The sequence below is a fragment of the Salminus brasiliensis genome, chromosome 5 (genome assembly GCF_030463535.1).
Source record: "Salminus brasiliensis chromosome 5, fSalBra1.hap2, whole genome shotgun sequence".
NCBI classification, from domain to species: Eukaryota; Metazoa; Chordata; class Actinopteri; order Characiformes; family Bryconidae; genus Salminus; species Salminus brasiliensis.
The window spans coordinates 40,770,745-40,797,861 of record NC_132882.1 but is presented as its reverse complement, the minus strand read 5'-3'; the positions used below and the strand labels follow the sequence as shown (position 1 = coordinate 40,797,861).

The window sequence follows — 27,117 nt, the reverse complement described above, 5'->3', positions numbered from 1 at the left end:
CCAAATATTAGTTGCTTATAAGGACCAGTTACTACACACCCCCTTGAAGGGATGAGAAAGTAACAGAATAATATAATAGTTTCCAACACCATTTCTAACAGGCAAACACTAAAACCTACCAAAATTCCTCCAAGAGTGCAGTGACGACTCATTCAGGAAGTCTTTAAAAAACAAAAAGGCCACAAGACAAACATCTAAGGAGTTGCGGGCCTCGCACCCATTAGATTAGATCAGTGTTCAAAACCCATTAGAAAAACAATAGGCAAAAAATCTGTGGTATGTGTGGGAGAGATGACCATCCCCTTTTAGAATAAGTGGACTAAAGAGTCAAAACTGGATTGTTTAGGAAGAGATTCCACAAAACGAACATTACACCAACCGTTAAACATGGTGGTGGTAGTGTAATGGTGTGGGGATGCTTGGCTGCTTTAGGGCTATCTAGGGACTACTGAACCATAGGCTCAGTTCAATAAATTCCCACCAGAAAATTCTGCAGGAGAATGTCCAGTCCTGGGTTATGCAGCAATACAGCAATAGAAATCACAAGACTGAGTCCACCTTTGAATGGCTCAAAAGAAACAAAATGAAGGTTTTTTTGAGTGGCCTAGTCAAAGTCATGACCTGAAAACCCATTGAGACGCTGTGGCAGAACCTTAAATAGGCAGTTCATGCACAAAAGCCTTTCAATATGGCTAAAGACTAGCTCAGCAAACAAATCATAACCAACACACCAATTTCACACACGTTTAAATTCTATGATTTTAGTGTGACAGATATGCAGAAACAGAGGAAATCAGGAAATCATGTTTTTTGTAAAGCTGTCCCTCGAAGGTAACCCGAAAGGAAGTTAAGCAGTGACTCAATGAACTATGAGGGTAGACATGATGATTAAACACCCTGCTATTGTCCAGCTCAACATACCAACCTTTTCACCAAGGATCATTTCAAGAGAGCTCAACCAGAGGTATGGAAGGACATTTTCACAGCAGTGAATTGGCAGCAACTCAACGTGACCCTTCTAGTTTTCAAGTGTAACAGTTACAGATAGAATTTGGTCTTGCTGGTCTAATCTCTATATTCCCAATATGTCAGGGTTTCATGTGCATCAGAAGTTTGTACAGTTCAAATATTTGTATATAATACTTAAAAAAAAAATCTTTCCACAGATCCTCAATTAGTGCTGGTGATGCCAAAGTAAATGTAACTTACTATAATTTCTACCTCATAGTTCACTGCAACAAGGCGTCTAGCAAAAAACCCCAAACATTCTCACCATTTTTGTGCATTTTTATCACAGCAAAAACTGTAAACCTCAGAAATATTATATAGGGTATATAAACAATGGAAATTGTAATCCAAAAAGACAACAACTGTAGGGTTAGTGAAATGACAGGGACACGTTTGTATGGAAAACGTGATTGAGCATCTCTAGGCAAATATATTTGGCTAATTACAACAGAGAAGATCTAGAAATAAACTCAATAATAACAAAAAAATAATTTAATTTAAAATAAATACATTTCTGCAAATGTTAATGCACAGTTACCCTTCTATTTTATTAAATAAATAAATAAATAAAAAAGTCTGGACCCAAAATCTCAGAACCTAACTAACCCTAGCCCTAATCAGTCGTTAGGCTCTTAGGAAATGTATCACCATTAGAAGCTTAAGGAATTATCTGGCTGCAAAACAGGGGAAGGCTTTTCAAACATAAATCAAAGCGCTTCCAGCTTCTCAGTTTCCACTGCCCAAAATGGAAGTTAAGGGGAACTGTGGAAGCCAAAGCAAGATCTGGAAGACTAGGAAAACGTTTAGATGGACCTGCTGGTAGGCTGGCTAGAAAAGGCAAAAGCAGATCCGCCCATACAAGGTAAAGAACCTGCAGGACGTTTTAGAGGACACTAGAATAGTGGTGCACTACTCTACTGTGCAGCACTATACAGTATGGAAATCAGGTCGTTAGAATGAGAAAATGAGAAAGTCAACATCTTTTCAAATTTGTGAGAGGATCTTAGACATGCTCTGTGGGTAGACAGCCCATAGAACATCAGAAAATTGAATAACTAGAAGCGTTCGGCAAAGAAGAGTGACTGAAAATGCCTAAAAATCCTGGCTGGCTACAAAGCAAGTACTGACTTGTCAGTACAGTGTCTGAGCTTGACAAGGTAATCAAATCTAACATAACTGTGCACTTACATTTAAAGAAATTGGTGTTATGGTTTGAAAATACTAATAAAAAATAAAAATAATTAAACATACTTTTGCATACGACTAGACATTTTTTAATAAATCCTACATACATTTAACCTATAATTAAATATACTAAGCTGCTAAACTTGAAGCAGGAGATTGGACTTCTTGGCTGCACAGAAGCATGGCCCTGGGGTGAGGGTTTTCCATCCACGTCAGGCAAACAGAGGGAACACGCAAACCCTCACTGACCTCCCCAGATGTTTCCTGAGAGCGGTCCTTCACCACAGCCTCCGCATGAGCACAACATTTCCCAGTACACACTGGGAATCAAAAATGCCGGTGGACTGAGAATGCTGCGCTGAAACTGCATGCGGGGTACCTCTCCTTCACATTCTGCACTCTGTCCAGCTCCCCTCTCTATCAAAAACATGGTATTCCTCTTCCCTCTACACCGGAACGATCTCTAAATAGATGAAATTTATCCTCACTTACCATAATGAAACGGGCTGTCGTACTCTGGTGGGGAAGAGAAATGGATAAAGAGACTTGAGTCTAAGCTGTGGGAGCCTGCACCACAATTCACATGACTACTAAAAGCAAGCTGACATTCCACAAACACACATCAAGTATTGCAAAGATATAGACTTCATGACATCCAGACGTAAACAAATGTACACAGACTGCTGAAGTAGCCCAGTCCATTCTTAAAGGTCTGATTTTCCAAAAGCATTGGGTTATAAGACATTTATAGATGCGGCCGCACAAAAAAAAAAAAAAAAAAAAAAAAAAAAAAAAAAAGTGGTCTCCAAAATGGCAACTTTACAGGAGAAGAAAAAACCCTTCTTAACTTTCTATGGAAGTCAATGTAAACAGATTTTTCCTCACAGTCTTTTTGGAGCATTTCTGTCTGTTCATTCATCATTAAATTTAAACACACTGTAAAGAACTGCCGCCAGATTCCTAAAATGTCAAAAAAATGAAAACCATTGCATCCCACACCTTTTGAAATGTCATCACAGTTTCTACCAGTTTCTCCTTTTCCATTTTGGATAGCTTTTCTTTATATTAATTAGTTTTTTCCATTTTTCTCCCAATTTGGTTCTGCCAGCTAACCCACCTGTTCGTAAATACCCCTACCGCTAGCAACGCTCCCTACAGTAGTAGGGTAGGGACTCTGCCTCTTTTCCAACTGCTGCCAACGCGGCATCGCTAGACAGCCGACATGCTCAGGAAAGAAAAGCGCAGAGTCCCCAGCTTCACCACATCAGCTGACAGACGTCTGTGTGGACCAACACTGCTTCAGAGTTCCATCTACCCACCCAGAGAGACCACGGCCAGTTGTGCTCGCTCCGACTCCGGACGCTGATGGCAAAGTGGCATGGCTCGGAATTTCAACTTGCGACTCTCGGGCCACAGTGGTAGCGCATTAGGTCGCAGAGGCACTGCAGAGGATTATCTGCAGCATGCCAAACATCAGCACTGCTGGGTCAAAAATAGAAACGGGACCCCTGCGCCGGCCATAGGCAACATTTTGATTTTGAAGTTTTTAAATCGCTTAGGGGGCCAGCTTATAATGCAAGGTTATGAAAGTGTTAGCTAAAGTTCTCCAATGTAAGCTTGTCACCTAATTTCCTTTCCTTTCTTTTCTAATTTCCAATATTAACTAATATAAAATTATAACATTAGCTTAATGTAGTTACAGCTCCTGATTCTCAGACATAACTCTACAACATAACACCTAGTCTTGGACTAAATTGTAGCTCCAAGGGTGAGTCTGGGATTAGCTAAAATCTGGAAATGGCTATATTATTAGTATAAGTTAAATGTAACATATGTTAACAGTGTACTACTACTACTACCACCACTACCACTACTAATAATAATAATAATAATAACAACTTATAATGATAATGAAATATCCGCTGCGTTTATAGCGCATACAAACGTAACATCTGCTGAAGTAAGCTTACAATGCTAGCTAAAATAGCTCATATACACTTGCATTTAACATGGTTTAAGTTGTAACTGCAGATACACTTGCTTACATGGTTTCTGGCAGTGTAGGCAACACTGCCATTTACAAACTGGACATAAACATGCATTTTCATAAACAGCAGGATGCCAGACATTGCCAGAAAGCAAGCCTATGAGGTTACCTACCAATAACACTGTTTACAGCAGGTCTGTGATGACTTAACCCTGCCAATTCCCAACGTACAGTCTTGCATTAACTACATTAGCCTTGTAGCACCAACAGAAAACTAAATAAGAAAACTTAGGTCGAAGGTTTTTATTTACTGTCTACATTTAAAGTAATTTTTTTTACAGAACCATTTTCAGGAGGGTTTTACTACGGTGCTTTTGGAAAAGCAGACCACAAGTATCTACACTTACCAAATCAGGAGGTTTCAAACAGCAGTGCCCCTGACGGTGTTGGGCCTAAATGGAATGCACTGTAAGAGGATAACACCTCGCTACAAAGTGACCAACATTTTCCTTCACCTGCTGTGGCTCAAGCCCTGCCGTCTCAAACACTCCGACACATTCTGGTTCACATCAAGCAGAGCTACCACAGGCCTGACCTGGCAGGAAAAGACTTTCGAGTGCTTCCGAGCCCGGCGCTGAATTAAGGAGATGTAAATGTAAGTGATGTGAAAAGACTCTTACCTTGGACGTCATCCATTGTAGAAGCTGGAGAGAGAGAGAGAGACACACAGAGAGAGAGAAAACAGATTATTATGGAAATGCTGAGAACCATGTATTTTACCTATTAGTAACAGCATTATATGACTATTTTACTATGAATATAGTAAACTATATTTTACTATGAATGAAACAAACAGAATGCTACATATCAAGCTAACTAATATATATATAGACTAAGAATAGACAGATAAATGTGCTTAGGCATTACATCATGACACACCCATGCATGCGCGCTCACACACACACACACATACACATACATATACACACACACACACACACACACACACACAGCAGAGGCGGCCAATATGGACTTACACAGTACTTTTTTTGTTTTTGAACAATACCAATATTGAATCATATAGTAATTTTATTACTAGTAACAGTAAATATCACAACAGCAATAATAATAATAATAAAAACCCTATTATTAGGGATGTCCCAAGCCGATCCAATAACACTGGCATTTTTAATAGTTCAGGTATCAGCCTTTAATATTTCAATCCACATCCAATCCTTAGGTTTGCATTAGCAGAGGATGCTGTACATCCTCTAGGCGCGAGTTCATCTGTGACATTATTACCATTGATAATTGATAAGTGTGGCGACGTTACCAGTTAGATGCCAAAGCAAAAAGCTAAAGCAAAAAGCTTAAACCCTTCATTGTGTACATTTCAACAGCAGAACGGAACTTCTGCGTTATTTAAGGTGGAACGGGAAATTCAGGGAAGAGGAAAACTTTAGAAATTGTTGGTCTGTTTTTGGCCATTCCCTCCCTTTGGGAAGATAAAACATTAACCTCATCCCCTCTTTACTCTGTAATTCTGCCTGTTTAGAAACCAAACTATGGTGGAAAAGCTCTGTTCTCCATCCTATTAATATTTATCAAAACACAAAGATCGCGATTAGCTGATAGTCAACATTGTGAGACTCGGATTGGATCAGTGGGGTAAAAAACTATGATTGGAACATCCCTAATTATTAATACTACTATATTAATAAAAAATGTTTTATCATTACATGTGTACCCAACAAAGGCAGCTCCCTGTTCCAGGTTTGCCAAACGAATAGTTGGACATTAAAAACGTAAATAAACAGGATTCGTCACTTTTCCCCTCATGAAGTCTCTCGACCAAGACAGGTTTGATATCTTTACTGATCGCTAGCAGTAAGGGGAGATGCATAGGCTAACATGCCTAACAAACCCTGGACCTGTACAGTCACCAAACTCCTCTCTGTAAATACACCAAAGCCACTTGCAGAGATCTAAGGGGAACCTGAACTTCTCTGGACTTTATCCAGAATAGCTGTATGTGTGAATGCAAATGTCTGCATCATTTGTACTGGGCATTACCCGGACCATTATCCTGCTACTAGACCCCACCTAATACAAAACCTGGGTAATGTCTGAGTGAGCCAATGTGGGAATAGAGCAGGTAGCTAATTTTCCATAGAATTCACAGTGGATCATGCTGCACCTCAAGCATACACTAAGCTAAGGCTGGCTGTGTGAAAGGGCAACAGCAGAAAATGTCTGGGCCTGATTTCCTGGACATTTTCCAGAGTTCATATGTGGAAACAGCTTTACTCTATAAAACTGAACAAAAACAATGGAAGGTGTGTGTGGGGTGGGGGTTAAGGTGGAGCGGTACTACAAAGTAGCACATTATAATTTTAGCTTTTACCTGCTCAAATAGCTTTTTTCAAAAGATTTTTGAAGCAAATCAATCAGGATTTGAGCACATATTAACAGAGATCAAATTGGTGACAGTCCAAACACAGGGCTTGTTAGCAACTTTAGCGCAGCATCTTTCTTGTACTAAAGCAGTACACCAAAACAGAACACATCATTAGATATCTATATATTCAAGGTCTTACCAAACATGTCTTGACTGATCAACTGCATCAAAGACCAGCGATAAATCAACTACTCCTTTAAGTAAAGCACCAGTTTAAATTCACCCACGACTGCAATTCAACACGTGCAACAGTTATGTGAAGTTTTGATCATAGTGAATATAAATAAATAAATAAATAAATAAACAAACAAACAGAAAATTGGTGCAAACACAGTACAGCAAAGCAGGACGTCTTCGCATTGCTTCATTCATGCAAATGACAAGCTCAAGTGTACTACCATGCTGCCACACAGCTGGTTGCACATGTTCATATAAAAGCCTTCATATAAGAGCAGCATAGTGGAGCAGTTATCATATTTTGGTCTAAGGCCCATTTCACACATATTACAGCTACATGCCGTGAATGAAGGAGAACGCCTTGCTTTTCCTTTGGTGCCCATGTTAACTGGTTAGAGCATTCGCACCAGCTGCATGGCCACCACACTAAGTCTTGGAGGTGGTGTAGAATCTAGCATATAGGCAGGGCCTATATTTTCAGAGTGGGCACACAACTCAATGAGATTTGAGAGTGCAAATACATTTTGTAATAAAAGGTTCTGTGCCAGACTTTCACCTAGAATCAAGGCCCAATCTGAAGAACCCGGGAGGAACCTTCAGTTTACAGAGTACACAAAGTCCTAAAGCAGGAAACATCATTTTTGGGTCTTCACAAATAAGAGTGTGTTTTAGTCCAAAAGCTCATGAATGGTGCGATTGTACGCCTCGCAGGACAGGTTACCTCCCTCCACGTCCCTCAGCACACCAACGAACAATAAGTGCTATATCAGATTCTTCAACTTCGTCTTTCATGAATAGTGGTGTTCATTCGCAAGCACAGCTACTATATTACCACATATTAGGTCACTTTACAAATGAGTCTCAAACCCAGCCCAGAATTACTTGACTGATCATCCACATAAACAATATTCATGCAGGGTTGGCCAAAGCACCCTGACCACATTTCCTCACCTAATGAGGCAAATAATGACCTCATGGTAAAAACAGAAGTTTAAAACAGAAATAAAATTAATCACTTAAACTTTTATGTCATATTTAAGCAATGTTATTTCATTTATTGTAAGATTTTCTCCCAATTTTAAAATTAGTCTATGCAAAAACATGGTTCTTTCGCTTATAGAGTGGAACCAATTTTGGTGCTATACAAAACCTATACAAAAAATGTTCTGAAAGGCTCTTTAAAAGAACAGTCTACAGTAGGTTGTAAAATACCAATAAGGGGGGAAAATTTTGTGTGTATAACTGTTGATTTATTTATTTATTTTTTTTAACTAAACCTACAAACATGTTTTTTTTGTGGCATTGCCAAAAAATAAAAAAATAATTAAAAGAGATAATCACAAAATACTGTATTACATAAGATATATCCTTCTATTAGCCTTAAAAACAGAATAAACAATTGCACATAAAGTTTAAATCTTAAAATAATAATCTTGTTCTAATGAGAATTGTCATTTTCAAGAACTGTATTTAAAATCAACTAAAATCATGTATATCATTTAGGTTTAAAGAAAATATGAAAAAATTAAAAGTGATTTTATTTATTTATTTTTATTAAAAGTTGTGTCCCAGTTTATATTATGTTTTTTAATTCATTATTATTATTTTTTTATAATTTTTTTTAATTACAGATATACAACAGAAAACTAATAATGGCACATTGTTTACGCTTAGTCTGCATTACAGAAAGCTAAATGTGCTTTTAGTAGAATATTTAAATACCTTAATTCATTAACAGAAACTGACTGGTCAGGATGCTCACAGCATGCACTACTAATAAAAAACTAATTGTTATTGGGCTCATTTGCACATTCTAAACTCCTGCAATATCAGCGTAGCACAAGTCAGTATCACAAAAGATATATATGTGTGTATATATTTGAACACAGCTGTATGCTGTATTTGTATTTCTGTTTGCTCATATATGCGTTCAAACTGTGTTCCTGTAAGAGTGCTAAAATAAGCATGTTGCAAAGGTCAAGTCATTCTCAGTAATCCTCCCAGACAGCAACATGGGAATACACACACACACAGTCACACGGTCACAAGGCTTCAGTGGGAGGCACGAATGATTCTTTTGTCCATTGTTCGGAAAGGTTTCTTAAAATTCCTACCATCTGTACTTCGACCAAGGGGTCTGCAATTAGAAAACGACACCTGAAAAGCCATATCCCCTGTAAACCCTCTCTAGAGTCACAGTGCTTAACCAATCCGACATTACACACAACATGAGCTGAGGCTGAGAGCAGGAGAATGTGCCCAGTGTTCTAAGGTATCCTAAGGTAAAAAAGCTTATAAGAATTAGAGAAATAAGAGAAATATAAACAGTTACATGAAAATATAAAGTATTTGACAGGGCCAGATTTAGGTTTAAAGTTAATTTGACAGCTGTTTAGTTGAATACAAGTTAAGGGTAAGTTAAGTATCTTCGAAGCCTCTTAACTGTACTGGCCCCATAAAGTGTTACACACAAAAAAAATAAAAAAATAAAATAAATCAGACAGATTTTCAGTCTTGCAAAAGAATTCTGGGGTACATGTAAATGATGCAAAAGCCTCTCTGGTAGAGAGTAAATAAGCAAATAAGAGCATGTGTGTCTAGAAGGTGGCCACATTTTGGTTTCTGACCAAACTAACATGAAGTAGCACTGGTAGCTAACACTCTTTCCATGGATTGGATTTCTTGTTTCAGCACATTCCATGGATGCTCCACTAGATTGAGATCTGGGGAATTTGAAGGCCAGGGCAACATCCTGAACTCTCCATCATGTTCCTCAAACTATTCCTGACCACTAATAAAAAAGGGTCTACGATTACTAACAATGATCTACTACGATGTTTAGGTAGGTGGCATGCATCACTTTGGTGTCCATATTAACGGCTGGATTCAGGGTCTCCCTCCACCAGTTTGTCTTCTTCCCGGCAGTCCATGTGACGTAAAAGGAAACCGGACTCATCAGACCAGGCGATCATCTTCCATTGCTCCAAGGTCCACCTCCGCCCCAGTTCCAACCGGGGGCTTTCGACAGGTGGACAAGAGTTAGCATGGGCACTCAAAACAGGGGTGTGATGCTCTCTGCTGCGACACATTCCTCCCATTCCTCTTGTTCTACAGTAGACCAAATAGGATAGCCTTAATTGCACAACAACAAGCTTTAGGCCCTCCCCGACACCCTGTCGCAAGAATGTGGTTTGTCCTTTCATTGACCGCTGTTGGAAGGTGCTCTCCGCTGCTGTCTGGGAGCACCCCATCGCATTCCCGCTGACCAAGTCGATTAGCCATTGCACCCTTATTGGAGAAAAAATAAATCCTCTGGTTTAATAAACATGACAATGAGTTCAGTGTTCAGTGGCTTTTCCAACCAGCATATCTAGAGCATGGAAGTGCTCCTGAGAAAAAAGAAAAAAAAAAACTTGGAGAGACAATGCCATGAAGAATTTAGGCCAAACTGAGAGCAAAGGAAGGCTCTACCCAGTATTGGTTTCTAATAAGGTGCTTGGTGAGTGCCTAACACTGATTTCTGTAGGATTACAAATGCAGTAATATAATAAAAATGTTGCTTCATGCCATTATATCTGTATATTCACAGTTTTTCACTGTACCTCCAGTTCTGTAACTGTAGAAGGACCTGCAGTACAGGAACGAACTGTGCAGCCAGCCTTTCAGCGTACCCTGAGGGACAGTATGGAAACTACAGAGCGGATTCCCACAGTGACAGAAGCGAAACAACAATGCCATACAAAGCCTCATCACAAACAGCAAAGGAATGAAATCACATGTGCACACAAACAAATCACACCTGTCACATCTCAGCACAGTCTCAGCACACTTACCTGGCATTTCCCTGCCAAAAGCTGACCCTGTACACACACATATATATACACACACACACACACACACAGGCAAAGGCCAGAAAAATAGGGTTGTTAAGGTCAGTCTGAGTCAGTGGGCTTGAATCCTGCTCCTGGAAAGCTACCTTTCGACAGACCTTGGATTCAACCCCAATTCACCCAGCTAATTACGCCTGATCCAGATAAAATCCTTGACTGGCTGAATGGGGTGTTAGGCCAGATTCACAAAGCAAGTAAAAGCTGTGAATCTGACATTTCCAATTCCGATTTGGGCCACTTTCATATGTGGCGTTGAAATCAGAGTCTGGAAAGCCCGATCGGAATTCACTTCTGACTTCTCTGTCAATCCAGCATGACATTCGCTGACAAGGGAAAACGGACGACAGCAGTGATGGAGGTTTTCAGTGGCGGTATAGAGAGGTTAGATGCCACATTTCACAACCGCTCCATATGTAAACAGACGTTAAAGCCGTCAGCCTCTGGAACTCCTTGATGGTTCCTGTAATGCTGGTGAAGATGAAACCTAGGCTTCACAGTTTATGAGGGTATACTGTTCAGATGAATGTCGGATAGGTCACAATGAAAAGATAGAGAGAATAGGCCTATAAAAAAGGTTGAAGCTCTCCAGGAGGAGAGCTGAAAAACACAGCTATGAAAGAATAGTTTGGTAAAGAGAAAAAAAACAAAAACAAAAAAAAACTACACAATACTGCCCAAGGAGCCATTTCCTGAAATGTGGTCAGTGAGTCAAGGCCTGCTTGGCATCCAAGATTTGCTCCTTAGGTCTTTACAATGGCGCTATACCCCACCATTTAGTGTTGTGCAAACCCCTTACGCCTTAAACAGCGTGGAGCTGGTATGTAATCTCAAACAGACTTGTTTATGTGGTTTCCAACACTGAATGACCCACTATTGTCTATAAACATGAATAGGAGTATAGAAACATTCAGCTTTTAGATTACTTTGCCTTGATTGCTGATTACTGCTTTCCCTTCCCCAAATGTTCACTCATTTCCAATTCCCGTCACTAGCTAGGACTCCCCTCATCACACAATGCTACCAGCTCTAAGAGGTTAAAGGTCTCGCATGTGCTCCCCCAGTCTTCCATCTTTTCTAAGCCCAACTGTTGCCATGTAATTGGAGGTCAACACGCTTGGAGGAGAACACTAATCGCCAGTTCGATTACAACAGCGTTATCTTGCCGAGCGAGAAGATGGAGATGGATATTAATACCAACAGTAAAGTAAGACACACATGTCTATTTGAGATTACTTCACTAGATGCGGAATGTGGAAAGCACGTGGTGATGTAGATATGCAGGCGGCACAAAGCTACTTTGGCGAAGTATAAAACATCCATTACATCCGAGGCATAGTATAGTATCCTAAAAATATAAATAAATAAATAATGAATTCAAAGTTTTAGGCAAAGTTAGGGAACCCATGGCAAAATTATACATTTGGTAAAGTTACTCTCTTTATCATAACATAAACTAAAGCTTGTAAACGCTTTTTACAGCCAGATCAAAGTCTTAGAACTCTTCTTTGCAGTTTGTGTCTCTCCAGTCAGCCCATGGTGGACGGTATGTTTTGGATCATTATCAGGTTGTAGAAGCCATCGTCTTTATGGCTTTAGCCTTTTCACAGATACATTTTCATCCAGAATTTGCAGATATTTTCTGGAACCCATTCTTCTTCTTTTGATCTATGCACTACGGCTAATGTCACTGAATGCAGCACAGCCCCAAAAACATGATAAATCCATCATGCTTCACAGTTGGCAAGGTGTTCTTTTCATGAAATGCAGTTTCTTTTCTTTTTTTTCTTTTTTTTTTTGCTCACTGTGGCCAACGAGTTCCACTTTAACTTCATGAGTCCATAGCACTGGTGTCCAAAACTCACCTGGCTTCTCTAGATGTTCTACATCACACTTCAGACATTTCGTTTTTGTAATAAGGCTGTAGAAGAGTGTCAGCCTGAGTGTTTTGTCTGTCTTTTTTCTTTTTAATGTTCACAAAGATAAGGTTTAACTACAGAGGCTTTTGTTTACTATTTATAAATAATTAGCATTTAATAATAACAAATTCTACCTCACTATTTTTATTATAATATTATAAAAATGAAGCATAATCATAATTTGTATTCATTTTCTCACATTCATGGCAAGTGTCTTATTGATTTCAGTAAATAGTTTTATTGTTGTTGTTGTTGTTGTTTTCAATTCTAAAGCTGCTAAATGTTATTTTGTTGTTTGTAAACAATAATAACAAACGTGTCACTTGGCCAAGCGTGCCCAAAACCTGCGTAAAACTGTTTACACTGAGCGGGACAAAAAGGCTTATTCACAGTGCCACATTTTCTCCCTGGACGTAGTACCCTCCCTCCCCCAACCATTGCAGCCGAACTAGCACACGCCCCCTCCGACGCGTGCACAGTAACGGCACTCATTTTTCGAACTGCTGCTGAAGCAACATCACTGGGTAACCAACGTGCCTGAAGGGAAGCGTTGCATACCTGGCTTCTACGCACCAGCCTGCACACGCCACTGACAGCCAGCACACGCCACTGACAGCCAGCACTGCAATATGGGGGGGGGGGGGGGGGGGGGACGACGACGACAATTGTGCTCTTTCTGGGCCTCGGCTGCCGATGGCTAGCTGCACAACCGGGATTCGAACCAGTGGCTCTCTGGTCATGGTGACAGCGCCTTAGTCCAAGGGACCACCCGGGGCCCACTGTTAGCATTGAAATAGCATGAAATATTTACCGGACTGCAACCATTTAAACGGCTTTTCTTAAAAGAAAAACTGTAATTTAATATTTGCCTTTTAAATACACTGGTAAATAGACAGAGTGTGTATATGTTGTTTGAGAACATTACAGGAAAGAGAGGAAATTCATATCCGCCATTAAGTAACAAGTTGACCTTTTTGGCTTAGCAAAGTTCTGTTATGAATACTAATGGACTATGCAAATAAGGGAAAAGAGCAGTAGCTCCACAAATCAAGCAAACTATGAAGTGCACCGACAATCCTTGTTGATGCATGTGCGGGGGGGGGAGGTGTAACATCTGTAAATCTGGCCATGTGTTCTATAAACCTGGTTCTTTTCCCTTTTTTCACCAAGCTGTTCCTTTAATGCTTTTGGGGCTGTACCCTCTGTGGACGGAGTACATGATAAAGACAGCGAGACTGAAAGCACTGTTTACATATTTAAAAACAGGTTACCCTGGGTAGAAAACAAGCTTCTGTAAGAAGTGCAAGCCAGGAGTAACTTCAGAGCAGTACTACCATAGAAAATCTTTTACACATCACATATCTTTTCCTTAGACAAGTGAAATGCGTTTGGTAGCTTATAGGAGGGCAGGAGAACACTCAACACTCACCCAAAGCTGGAACTAAGAAGGAAGAACAGAGCACTGCTGCTAAAGACAGCTCCATTTCGCCTGGAAAACAGGATAAAGATGAGACAGTCCGTGAGAAAAAAAAACAAAAAACAAACACACACACTTCTGGGAGATCTGCCGGGGCGGTCTCTCCACTCTGCTGAATTTCGCACCCTCACTAAAGGTTCTTCTGAATGTTGGAACCTGGTTCAAATAACGCCACTCTGAGTACAGTGAGGGGAAACGCCCACTTAAAGGAAAAGTTCTCGGCAATCACCCCAGATGTTCTCGATCGGCTGAGACAGGTCTGCTGCTGTAGCTTTTGAAGCTAATGTAGCGAACGGGTAACGCAAGCTTGTATCCCACTTGTTCACACGGAGCGAACTGCATTCCTAAATCGTCACACACTCGCCTCGAGCTGCGTCAAGCTGTTAAGTAATCGTTAACAGATTTGCTTGTGTGGTTTCTGCCTCCGACACACCGTTATCTTGAAACATGGACGAAAGTGTGCAGTGCAGCTGAACGCAGTAGCAAATGCGTGGAAGGCCTGGGAAATGTGTGTATTGTAGAGTGCATGTTAGAATGTAACTGTAACTGTCCAGACAAACCAGAAAGAACAGAAGATTTTTGCATGGACAGTTTTCAAGTAGGGACGCAACAATAAGGGCAATGCTAGGGACAGACACTATGTCCCTGCTAGGTAAAAGGTAGATTCACAGAAGTGCTGGCATATCAGTATTGATGGTATTGGGTAGGGATGAACTGATCCATTGTTTCTGTTTCGATAGAAATACCGATATATGAACTTTACGTATCGGCTGATACCCAATTTCGATACGATACCACTGTTGAATCCCACCATGTTGGAGAGACTTAAGGCATCAGGATTGACTTAAATGTTACTTTAGTCAGCAAATTTTTTTAATTAATTTGTCATTACAATATATATAATAATTGTGCTGGACATTGGCAGGTTGGTAATTGTCTGGGCTCAGAACTTTTATTCTGAAATGTAAAGTCTGTGAGACTAAAGAGGAGCTAGCAGCTCCTCCTTTATCGGTTCAGTTGTTTGCTATGCTGTGTATAAAGCCTACAGGCGGTGCGAGAATCGGGTTCCATGAATGGATCGGTCCCTTGGATCAGATCAATTATCCGATACCCGAGCCAGCTAGTTTTGTTAGTATGGGGGCCGATATTCTATCCTAGTATTGGTATTGGGTGGAATATTTGTATTGAGTTTGTGTTACTGTTTCTTTAAGACTGATCTATTCATCCTTGTTGTTGTGCAAAAACCTTGCATCTCCATTTTTGACATGTTCACATTTGGATGTGGTGTGTATCTGGCAGCTTTTCTTTATATTGGGTCAGAATTTGGACCCCCCCCCCCCCACCACCACCATTTTCTATACTATGTTACTGTTCCTTTAAGACTGATCCACACATTGTTAGTGTTGATCAAAAAACTTGTATCTCCATTTGTCACATTTGGACATGATGTGGATCTGGCAGTTGTTCTTTACATGGCATCAGAATTTTGACCAATGATGATGGACCAATAGAAATGCTCCATAATTACTTCAATTGAACGTTTAGCAATTTTAGAAATTGGAAACAAGATTCTATTGTATGTTGTTTACATAGGCCTTCTGCATCAAGTGGAACTTTAATAAAATAAAAACAACAAAAACATACTACATAAAACCAGCTACAAAAGACTTTCCACCAATCTTAAGAACCAGCAAAGGTTCCCTGAGACCAACAAAGTGTTTTTTGAGCTGTCCAAATTCGATATAGAACCATTGCCTTTACTGTGAAAAACTAATTAGGCCTAAAGTTGAAGATGTTATCAAAGGAAAAACTATTTAAAATAAAAAAAAAAAAGTCTCTAGCTGGAGCTTCAGGTGGATACCACTCAAGCCAATTGATTGACCCAACTGTGGAGACTCAGGGTGCAAGGCCATACCTCTGCAGCTGTGAGGCCTTACGTTTGCAGGCCTACCAGCTTGAGCAGGGCCGCTTTAGGGAGCGCACTTTTATAACCCCCAGCATGTTCCTGGCCTTTGCAGCTAAGAAAGGCAAGAGCCTGTCTATTTCAAGCCCCGGCCCCCCAAGAATGGAGGGGCACAGTTCAGACGGCCCACAGCATGGAGGGAGGCAGGGGTGAAGTGTCGGGAGCGTCCCTCAGATGATGTTTAGATATTTAGTCAGTGGGTTACAGAGTGTTGTAACTGAAGGCCACAAGGCCATGAGGGAACAGCCAGCACATACCAGACTAGTTACATTTCCCACATTCCCAGCTCACAGATATCAACAACAGTGGCTCAGTCATTGCACAGTGTTTCACCTAAAGATGTGGAATGCCTTTTTGCTCAGTGGTAAACACCCCCATAAGCAGTTTAACACTAAGCCAGCAGCAAAGACGAGCCTTTTTTTATAGTTTTTTTTTTTTTATTATAAAATTAATTTTAATGCAAAATTAAATTATTAATATAAACATCATGAAACAAGCTAGCACTGTTAATGTAATAAGATCAGATTAAAGCAAAGGTAATCAATGGGATATAGGTTTGCAAAACAAGTCTTAGGAAAGGTAATATGATATAGCTGGTCACGTGTCTCAGAGAAACGTTCATAAATGTTTGGGTTTTTTGCAGCAAAACTGATTTTTAACCTTTTAAAAAAAAAAGTCATTGCTATTGCTAAATCACAAAGTATAATAACAATAACTTGTGAAGCGTACTGAAAGTTTTACGTTGGCGTCTTCTTCCAATTGGCCGTTCCACCTTAAATGGAGCAGCAGTTGCATTCTAGCGTCTGGGGCGCCAGAGCGCAACTGCTGCACCATTTAAGGTGGAACGGCCAATTCGAACAGAGGCTGTCGAATAAATCAGCCGAAGTTACCTTTAATTAAATAATTACATTTAGCTACAAACAACTCGCCGAAATAGACGGATAAGTTAAACAATAGGCTTTGAAAAATCAAATAACAAGAAAACTCACCACTTGGTGCAGCACTTTACCCTCAGTGTGGGGAGAAATCTGCTGAAGGAGGCAAAGCACGGAGTTAAGCCTGAGTTACCTCAAATTACTCACGTCTGCTATTAACTCTTTAAACGACTTATTACTGACGGGTTCTCGTTATCTCTGCGAACCTCAACGTCTAACGACCCTGCAGCTCCTTCGGCTCTAGTCCAGCAGAACACGCAGGACCCCAAACCGTGGAAAGGGTGGGGGTGGGGGGGATCACCGCTATAGCAAGTAATGCGGAAGTCTGCTGAGCCCATTATACATTACCTTATGTGTGCCTAATTACAGAAAGATAAAAAATGCATATTTAAAAGAATAAATAAATAAAAGAATAAATAATTAAAAGAACTTTTCTGGTTCTGGCAGCCAATAATACACAATTACTGACACAATTGCTGCTGTTTCTTGATATTTTTTTTACTGACATACGTGCCTAAATAAACGCATTTTCTTTAAAATGACGATATTTCGAAATAATGACTCATATTATTCAGGCCAAAATGAATACTTATTTCTTGACATTTTTTATTTGAATAAATAAACGTGTTTTTTTAAATGTCCTCAAATGTAATCATATAACTTATGCCATAATAAGGACCTATTTAAAAAAAAAAAATAAAAACATTTACTTCTCTTTTTCCCACCAGATTTTTGCTTACTGCGCCACAATAAAGACTTCTTCCTCAAACGTCTTGACAAAGCAACGGCTGCTTTTATCACAATTCGAATGGGATCAAATGACACGTATTTTCCTCAACAAATGAATAATAATGAATTATTTTATGAACATTTTTACAGTGATAAAATAAAGAATTTTGATTTTTTACGATTGTGATGATATTTACGATGCCAAAATAAATTTTCTTTAATTTTCTTAAAAGTCTGACTTGCTATTAAAAACAATAATAACTTACTGTCTCAATATTTTCACTTACTCTTAATATTTGTCTCGGATGTTTGACTTACTACGTATGCCAAGACTTATTTTCTCATGTGTTTGACTTATTATCACTTATTATCAAAGTAATGACATTTCTCAATAAAGTGAGTTACTAAACCAAAATGTGACTTTTTTTTGACTTCCTGTGCCAAAATAAAGACTTATTTTATTAAAACATTTTCTTTCTGTCTTATTTTCTTGAAATAAGTGATTTGATTTGTCTTAAACGTTTGAATTACTTTGCCAGAATACTTATTTTCTTACAAATTTGAATTGCTATTTTAAAATAATTTAAAGAATAATTGAAAAAAATCATTGAAGTACAGTGCCAAAGTATTTCTTAATATTTTTGCTGTCTTGCTATTTCGCAAAAGTTAAACATTTGACTTACTACTAATGACAGTGTCTCAAAACTTTGACTTCGTAGGTCAAAACATATTTTCTTAATAGATTTGACTTGCTATTCTTAAAAATAAATGAGAATTAGCATACAAAAGTAAAAAAAAAATAATAAAGACATTAGTAATAATAATAATAATAATAATAATAATATGTAATGATAATGGATACCGTTTATCTGCATGATAATTATGACCATTAAAAACTTAAGGTCATGAACTGCGGCTGTGAGCAATGCTGAGTTCAAACCCCACCCTACACAACACCCCAGATGTGATAACTAGCTGTTTTGGGCCAGAACGCATTGCATAAGTGCATTTCTATGTTGGTCCACATGGGGGTACTCTGGGATTGTATATGGTTTTTATACAACTCTTTCTACAGTGTTCATTTAAAGATGTGGTGACATGGCAGTGGACACACCACTGACACTGTGTTCCAACTGGTCAATGGAAGGAGAGCTGACGTCACTTTATTGCTATGTTTTGCTATCTCACATGTGCTTCTTTAGAGCAGAAGGCGGACATTGCTAACAATCATGGGACTTGGTCTGTCTCCAATCTCATCTCTGTACTTATGCACCCAAAAACATCTCAACCTGCTCAAAACACATGCAGACCTTCATGCGTCACTAATCTAGCAATAGCAAAAGTAGAGGTTGACTTCCAACATTTTGTGCAGACGTTCAGTGCGGCCTATATTCGCTATATGTGCTTGAGTTGAATGTCTGACCCAGTGGTCAGCAGTTAAGGTGGACTACAGACTGGCACCAGAGAAAGCAGTTACACAGCAAGGGAAGAGCTGGTGTATGCCTGAGATTTAGGCTTTGTTCCCAGGTTGGATGAGAAGATCAGTGTGGACAGCGAGGTTCTCCGGAAATAGGCTGCAACCACAGGGTGAGGTGGGCAGGTGTGCTTGTGAGATCCTGGGGGGAGGTACAGGCAGGATGGTGTGAAAACGAGATAGTGAGAGAGATAGCGGGAAAGAGAGAGTTGAGCCAGGGCAATAGATATATCTCATATGTTGACGAAATACGTTGTAAAATGTTCAGTTGTTTTGGTTCTATATGTAAGCTTTGCCTTTATGGAAGAAACCATGAAAAACACTTGATTTTAAGGGTAAGAGAGTAAAGGCGAGTTTCACCCGTAAAATTTCACCATTGTCTGCACTATTTAAGGTTGACGAGGGTAAGCATGCAGTTCCACAGCCCTGTACAAACTGGGTTTGATGCACAGTAGGTTATAAAGCCTATTTCTAAAACTATTATCATTTTTGCATTTTGTGGAGTCCCACAAGGTTCTATTATGGGGCCTATGAAACTGATGTTAATTATGACAGTAATGCTGTGATGGGCTTGCACACAGGGTCTTAGGGGTTAAACAGTTCTGGGACTTGTGCCACAGCAGCTCATCTCTCAGTTTGGACCAGATGTTGCCCTCACGCACCAATGAGTCTCGGGTGCCTGACATCAGTTGCTGGTTTGTGGGTGGCCCCTATTCGTCCACTGCTGAGAGGTACTCATTACTGCTGACCAGGAGCACCTCACAAGCCTTACCGCTGGTTTTCACGCCTGACCATTTCTCCCACATCCAACACACTATTCAGTTACCATCAGGAAGAAACCTTGGGAGGAACCAAGACTCACAAGGGGGACCCATCCTCCTCTGATCAGAACGATTTCTAAATTATTGATAAAAGTTACCAAACCATCTATACTGTTGAACTGCTCTGATCATAATCATAATATATTAATCATGGCGTAGTAGAACTTAACTTAAAGTCATGGCAGTGATGGTCAGAGTAATGATGGTTAATAGTGGTAATTTTATTAGTGGCAGATAGTTAAGAGTCCATTTAGGTTTTAACATGGTCATTAGACAGGTAGCAGTGGTAGGAGGGTATGCCACTGGTCTGGAATGGGTGGTGGGGGCCAGGCCTGCTGGTTGTACTGGTAGGTGGCAACTGGTCTGACTCAGGTAGAGGGGACCTCAGCGGGCAGTCTTCCAGCAGGTGGGCAGGTGTGCTTGTGAGATCCTGGGGGGAGGTACAGGCAGGATGGTGTGAAAACGAGATAGTGAGAGAGATAGCGGGAAAGAGAGAGTTGAGCCAGGGCAATAGATATATCTCATATGTTGACGAAATACGTTGTAAAATGTTCAGTTGTTTTGGTTCTATATGTAAGCTTTGCCTTTATGGAAGAAACCATGAAAAACACTTGATTTTAAGGGTAAGAGAGTAAAGGCGAGTTTCACCCGTAAAATTTCACCATTGTCTGCACTATTTAAGGTTGACGAGGGTAAGCATGCAGTTCCACAGCCCTGTACAAACTGGGTTTGATGCACAGTAGGTTATAAAGCCTATTTCTAAAACTATTATCATTTTTGCATTTTGTGGAGTCCCACAAGGTTCTATTATGGGGCCTATGAAACTGATGTTAATTATGACAGTAATGCTGTGATGGGCTTGCACACAGGGTCTTAGGGGTTAAACAGTTCTGGGACTTGTGCCACAGCAGCTCATCTCTCAGTTTGGACCAGATGTTGCCCTCACGCACCAATGAGTCTCGGGTGCCTGACATCAGTTGCTGGTTTGTGGGTGGCCCCTATTCGTCCACTGCTGAGAGGTACTCATTACTGCTGACCAGGAGCACCTCACAAGCCTTACCGCTGGTTTTCACGCCTGACCATTTCTCCCACATCCAACACACTATTCAGTTACCATCAGGAAGAAACCTTGGGAGGAACCAAGACTCACAAGGGGGACCCATCCTCCTCTGATCAGAACGATTTCTAAATTATTGATAAAAGTTACCAAACCATCTATACTGTTGAACTGCTCTGATCATAATCATAATATATTAATCATGGCGTAGTAGAACTTAACTTAAAGTCATGGCAGTGATGGTCAGAGTAATGATGGTTAATAGTGGTAATTTTATTAGTGGCAGATAGTTAAGAGTCCATTTAGGTTTTAACATGGTCATTAGACAGGTAGCAGTGGTAGGAGGGTATGCCACTGGTCTGGAATGGGTGGTGGGGGCCAGGCCTGCTGGTTGTACTGGTAGGTGGCAACTGGTCTGACTCAGGTAGAGGGGACCTCAGCGGGCAGTCTTCCAGCAGGTGGGCAGGTGTGCTTGTGAGATCCTGGGGGGAGGTACAGGCAGGATGGTGTGAAAACGAGATAGTGAGAGAGATAGCGGGAAAGAGAGAGTTGAGCCAGGGCAATAGATATATCTCATATGTTGACGAAATACGTTGTAAAATGTTCAGTTGTTTTGGTTCTATATGTAAGCTTTGCCTTTATGGAAGAAACCATGAAAAACACTTGATTTTAAGGGTAAGAGAGTAAAGGCGAGTTTCACCCGTAAAATTTCACCATTGTCTGCACTATTTAAGGTTGACGAGGGTAAGCATGCAGTTCCACAGCCCTGTACAAACTGGGTTTGATGCACAGTAGGTTATAAAGCCTATTTCTAAAACTATTATCATTTTTGCATTTTGTGGAGTCCCACAAGGTTCTATTATGGGGCCTATGAAACTGATGTTAATTATGACAGTAATGCTGTGATGGGCTTGCACACAGGGTCTTAGGGGTTAAACAGTTCTGGGACTTGTGCCACAGCAGCTCATCTCTCAGTTTGGACCAGATGTTGCCCTCACGCACCAATGAGTCTTGGGTGCCTGACATCAGTTGCTGGTTTGTGGGTGGCCCCTATTCGTCCACTGCTGAGAGGTACTCATTACTGCTGACCAGGAGCACCTCACAAGCCTTACCGCTGGTTTTCACGCCTGACCATTTCTCCCACATCCAACACACTATTCAGTTACCATCAGGAAGAAACCTTGGGAGGAACCAAGACTCACAAGGGGGACCCATCCTCCTCTGATCAGAACGATTTCTAAATTATTGATAAAAGTTACCAAACCATCTATACTGTTGAACTGCTCTGATCATAATCATAATATATTAATCATGGCGTAGTAGAACTTAACTTAAAGTCATGGCAGTGATGGTCAGAGTAATGATGGTTAATAGTGGTAATTTTATTAGTGGCAGATAGTTAAGAGTCCATTTAGGTTTTAACATGGTCATTAGACAGGTAGCAGTGGTAGGAGGGTATGCCACTGGTCTGGAATGGGTGGTGGGGGCCAGGCCTGCTGGTTGTACTGGTAGGTGGCAACTGGTCTGACTCAGGTAGAGGGGACCTCAGCGGGCAGTCTTCCAGCAGGTCGGGCTGAGTGACCATTTACTCTGAGAAGGTAAAGAGACGGAGTTAGTTCTGAATGAATTTAATGGAGGGCAGAGAATGTTGAGCAGTATCAGAATGTGTCTGATGACTCCGGCATGTGTGACTATAACAGCCTAGTTAAAAGGAGGGAGTCAGAAGGTAACACAGACATGGGAGCACCCTGAAACGCTAGCGTCCATCTGCGTCCATCTACATCAGTGATCACGTGTAAGCAGCGAAACGACAGCTCCAGCATCTCAGTATACTACAATTCCCTGTGTCCGTGAACCCCTGAACCCCAACCTTTATGTAAGTGGAAACATTACTTACCAAAAGCTAAACTAAACAGATGAGAGTAAAGGTGAGAGTTTTAAGGGCACCTAGTGATGAGGTATCATTTGGTGTAAGGTGGTCAGGATAGCTATCTTAACTCTCTGTCTTAACCTTTTCTCTTAGCTCTTGCCAATTGTGGTGTGGACATGATGAGTAGCCAATGGGTGAGCTTTCTCCAGCACCAAACAGGAAGCACACAGGGTTGTCTCCATATTCTGCACTACATATTCTACATACTGCACACACACGAGCATCTGTGGCCAAAAGCTGCTAATGTTTCTGCTCCACTGTTCAACAGTTTCTCTTCTTGTAAATTTTCACCAGGAGCATGATGGGACGAGTCTCGTCAAAGTCTTCTGGTGCTTGGATAGTGTTAGAATCAATCGAACTGATTCAAACATCTGCTCAAATCGAATCTTTCACTAGCATCTTTGCGATTCTTACTGCTGCTATAAGTTTAACCTTATAAAATATTATTAGAAACGGCGTCCTAGTCTATATTTTTATCTTTTCTATCTGGGCGGATGTGACCACTAGAGGCTCCTTAGAGCAGTGGTCACCACACCCTGGTACTGAAGGCCCACGGTTCAGCTCATTTCAGTGCTCTACCTGCTCCCAACAAATGCATGTTAAGTGACAAGTCCACACTGAGCTAGCATGGGTGTGTCAAAGCAGGAGAACCACAAAAATGTGCTAGGCAGCGAGCTTGCTCACTTCCAAAACCTCAAGGAGTCTCAACCATGTTTCGATTCAGAGCAATTATTCAGGTAAACCACTCGAATGAGCTGATTTATTCCCACGTTCGATTGGAAATTGGCCAAAAGAGCAACCGCAGCAGGCACATGATAACCCCTTTGCAGTTACCTAGGATTTTATACCATGCTTAGGAACACCATAGCAACCACCTAGCAACATTCAATCACCAACAACTCAATTAAGGCCCACTGCATTTTCCTCAGGACCTAACATTGTATTCCATATGTTTACAGTCATTCAGTGAATTGGGGCATGTCATTTATTATTTAATCAAAAATCGCTCCAAAGATAAATGTAGGCCATACAAGTCAGTAATTTTACAAATGGTTTTGTCATGTCTAAAATTTTCCTTTCCACATTCTCCACAGCAGGTCAGAAAACGGAGGAGATCTCGAGGGAATTCTTTGGCAGCTGAGCGACCGCAGCATGCGTTTCTTCCACATCCCATCTTTGAGTTACGTAAGTTCCATTACTTCTGGTCACTGCATCCACATGTGTCTCCAGCTAGTCTCTCGGCTCCTCTGAATGCCAGGCAGAGGAATCTGATTAAAGCATCTCTCTTTATGCGGGCCGAATTTCAAAATGTCCTTTTAGTGCTGGTGCTCTGAACTTGAAGGAATGTCAGCAGGGAATGTCATGAAGACCCTCCGCCTGTCTATCATTCTGACACCGACTTTAAAGTAGAGTTTCATTCTCCGCTGTTGTAAGTAGGACAGTGCTGATTTCTTCACCTCCAAAAGAATAGGCTAGATTTGCTAGATTAATGCACTGTTGACATACTTTTTACTCCCAATGCTGACGTTTGTTCCTGGGTCCGCTTCAGAGTAAGGGTTTATCTAAAGAATTATTGGATTATTCTTCTTATTATTATTATTATCATTATTATTATTACCACCTCTGTAAGTCCAGTAAGTAAATCTGCTGATGCCTTTAGAAACCTCCCAGATTATGTGTCCAGAAGCTATCCCACATGGTTGCAAGGGGGTTGCTACTTTACTAACACTAGCATAAAGGCATAAGCAGGGAGCACAAACCTTTGCCCATAAAATTCCACCATTGTAGGTGATATGTAAGGCTGACAAGGGTAAGCATGGGCGCTCGGACCAGTCTCCAGTACAAACTGGGGTTTGATGCACTGTATGTTGCTCTGATTGACCAACCACCATGAATCCTGGGTTTTATATTGTTATTAACCATAATGCTGAAACTATTATGGGCACTTTTGCATATCTTAGCATATCTTGTCTTGTGGAGTCCCACAAGGTTCTATTATAGGGCCTATGTAACTGATATTAATTATGACAGCAATGCCATTATGGGAGCTTACTTACATAGTCTAAGGGGTTGAACAGTTCTGGGACTTGTGCCACAGCAGCTCCTAGGTCCAATGAGTCTTGGGTCCCTAACATCAGTTGCTGTTTTGTGGGTTGTCCCTACTCGCCCACTGTTGGTAGGTACTCACTACTGCTGACTAGGAGCACCTCACCAGCCTTGCCGCTTTGGTTATTTGGCACAATGGTCTTCACACCTGACCATTTCTCAACACACTATTCAGTCACCATCTAACATGTATCCCAGACCTTTACATCCACCAACGTACCTGTGAGGGCCCTTAATGTGTTGCCTTTATAGCTACATTCATTAATTAATTGCAATTAAAATGTACAAGTAGGACAATAACCGTGCAAAGGGTATCGATTGCTAGTTTTTGAAGTAGTGCAAGGACACACTGCTAGATTTGGCGTTGCGCTCCAGTCCTTGAAGTATTCCCGCTGGCAGCTCCTTGTAAAATTACTGAATAATTGAACAAAAATCCACAAAATCTTAACGAGACATGAGACATTCGGGCCCCGGGGGAGCTGAAGAGTCAAAGCATGAAATGAATATTTCACTGAGCTCTGAGATCAGTATGCATTAACACCATCACCGAAGAGAGATTGGCGAGAGAGGAAACTCGGGATCAGAGATGAAATTTGAGAAAAGGATCAATGAACTTTGAAGTGTTTCCAGTTGTCTCTTTTGCCATGACAGAGGGATGTTTTGCTGTGGCTGAGAAATTGGGAACAGCTACTGTGCAGATAATGAAGACATGAGACCTTTAAAGTGTTAATGGCTTTTACAAGCAAAGTGTACACAATCTACTTAAACTTTATTGAATTATGGAAAGAATTTGCATACAGTTTAATGGCTTTCTTTCAGAATGAGCCCATTCTGTTGATCCAAGATAATAACTGTAACTGGTTCACCTTGATAATTAACCTGGTTAATCTGCCATCACGTTTCCAACTCAATGCAATAAAATTAGTCAAACTTGGAATTTGGTTTTACGTCAGGAGCGCAGGAGTGATTTGGAAACTAAGGCGGTCTAGGGTTTTAGAGTAAAAAGAGAGCTTGATTTCCACAGATTAAAAATAACACTTTTCTTTGATATTTTAAATAAGATTAATTTCTTACATTTCAAAATGTAAAATAAAATTAAAACACTTTCTAAAATTCATTGCTTGCATGCTGAAAGCTATGATTTCCATTTACATTTAAGGCATTTAGCAGACGCTCTTATCCAGAGCGACTTACAGTCTTTACTATTTACCCAAGAAAAACCTCAGCCAGTTAGAATAGACTAATAGTTCATTAGATATCTCTAAGCTTAGACACTAGTAAACACTAGTAAACAAGTCAATAAGGTGACCATAGTACTCTGCTATTCGCCCAAGTATTCTCTGAAGAGGTGGGTCTTCAGTCTGGGTTTGAAGACAGCAAGTGTTGGACTCTGCTGTTCGGACACCCAGGGGAAGCTCGTTCTACCACTTTGGTTCCAGGACAGAATGAAGCCTGGACAGAATAAAGCCTGGACAGAATAAAGCCTCCAGGACAGAATAAAGCCTGGACAGAATAAAGCCTCCAGGACAGAATAAAGCCTGGGCGCTTGTCTTCCGTGGATTTTGAGGGATGGCGGGTCGAGCCGAGCCGTACTTGAAGCTGGAAGGGCTCTTGGTGCGGATCGGCTTTAGACCATTGTCATCAAGTACGGAGGGGCTGGTCTGTTCTTGGCTTTGTAGAGCAGAGTCAGGGTTTTGAATCTGATGCGGGCAGCAGCTACAGGAAGACAGTGAAGAGAACGCAGCAGTGGGGTGACATGGCTAATGCTAGCATGTTGCAGATTGAACACTCACAGGCCCTGTCACAGAAGACCTAATGTAGCCATGTGACAGAGCCTTACAAATGAAAACCCATGTAACATTAATGTTATGCATGCATTAAAGTATGCATATGCTTATAGATAGATAAAAAATAGTCTCATTACCATGAACCTCATAATGAGAAATTAAAATAGGAATGTTTAATTAAATCACTGTCAGTCCCGTCACAAAGGACATTGGAATA

General features: G+C 40.6%; 2 protein-coding genes across 6 annotated transcripts in view; one reads left to right on the top strand and one right to left on the bottom strand.

Annotated features, from left to right (window-relative positions):
- fxyd6l (FXYD domain containing ion transport regulator 6 like) overlaps positions 1-17,269 on the bottom strand; it is a 23,760-nt gene extending 6,491 nt beyond the window's left edge. Inside the window, exons 1-5 of one of the 4 annotated variants that reach the window (XM_072680416.1) lie at positions 17,180-17,269; positions 17,051-17,089; positions 14,051-14,110; positions 4,861-4,884; positions 2,686-2,709 (exon numbers count right to left, since the gene is read on the bottom strand). In XM_072680416.1, coding sequence (XP_072536517.1) covers positions 2,686-2,709; positions 4,861-4,884; positions 14,051-14,105 — 103 coding nt within the window. In that variant the 5' untranslated portion in view covers positions 14,106-14,110; positions 17,051-17,089; positions 17,180-17,269. Of the gene's footprint in view, positions 1-2,685; positions 2,710-4,860; positions 4,885-14,050; positions 14,111-17,050 lie in introns of all 4 variants that reach the window. The other 3 variants (XM_072680418.1, XM_072680419.1, XM_072680417.1) reach the window with 3 other exon arrangements.
- Positions 14,336-27,117, top strand: part of LOC140556458 (engulfment and cell motility protein 1) — a 27,425-nt gene continuing 14,643 nt past the window's right edge. Inside the window, exons 1-2 of one of the 2 annotated variants that reach the window (XM_072680414.1) lie at positions 14,336-14,355; positions 24,102-24,187. The gene's annotated coding sequence lies outside the window, so the exon portion shown is untranslated. Of the gene's footprint in view, positions 14,356-24,101; positions 24,193-27,117 lie in introns of both variants that reach the window. The other variant, XM_072680413.1, reaches the window with a different exon arrangement.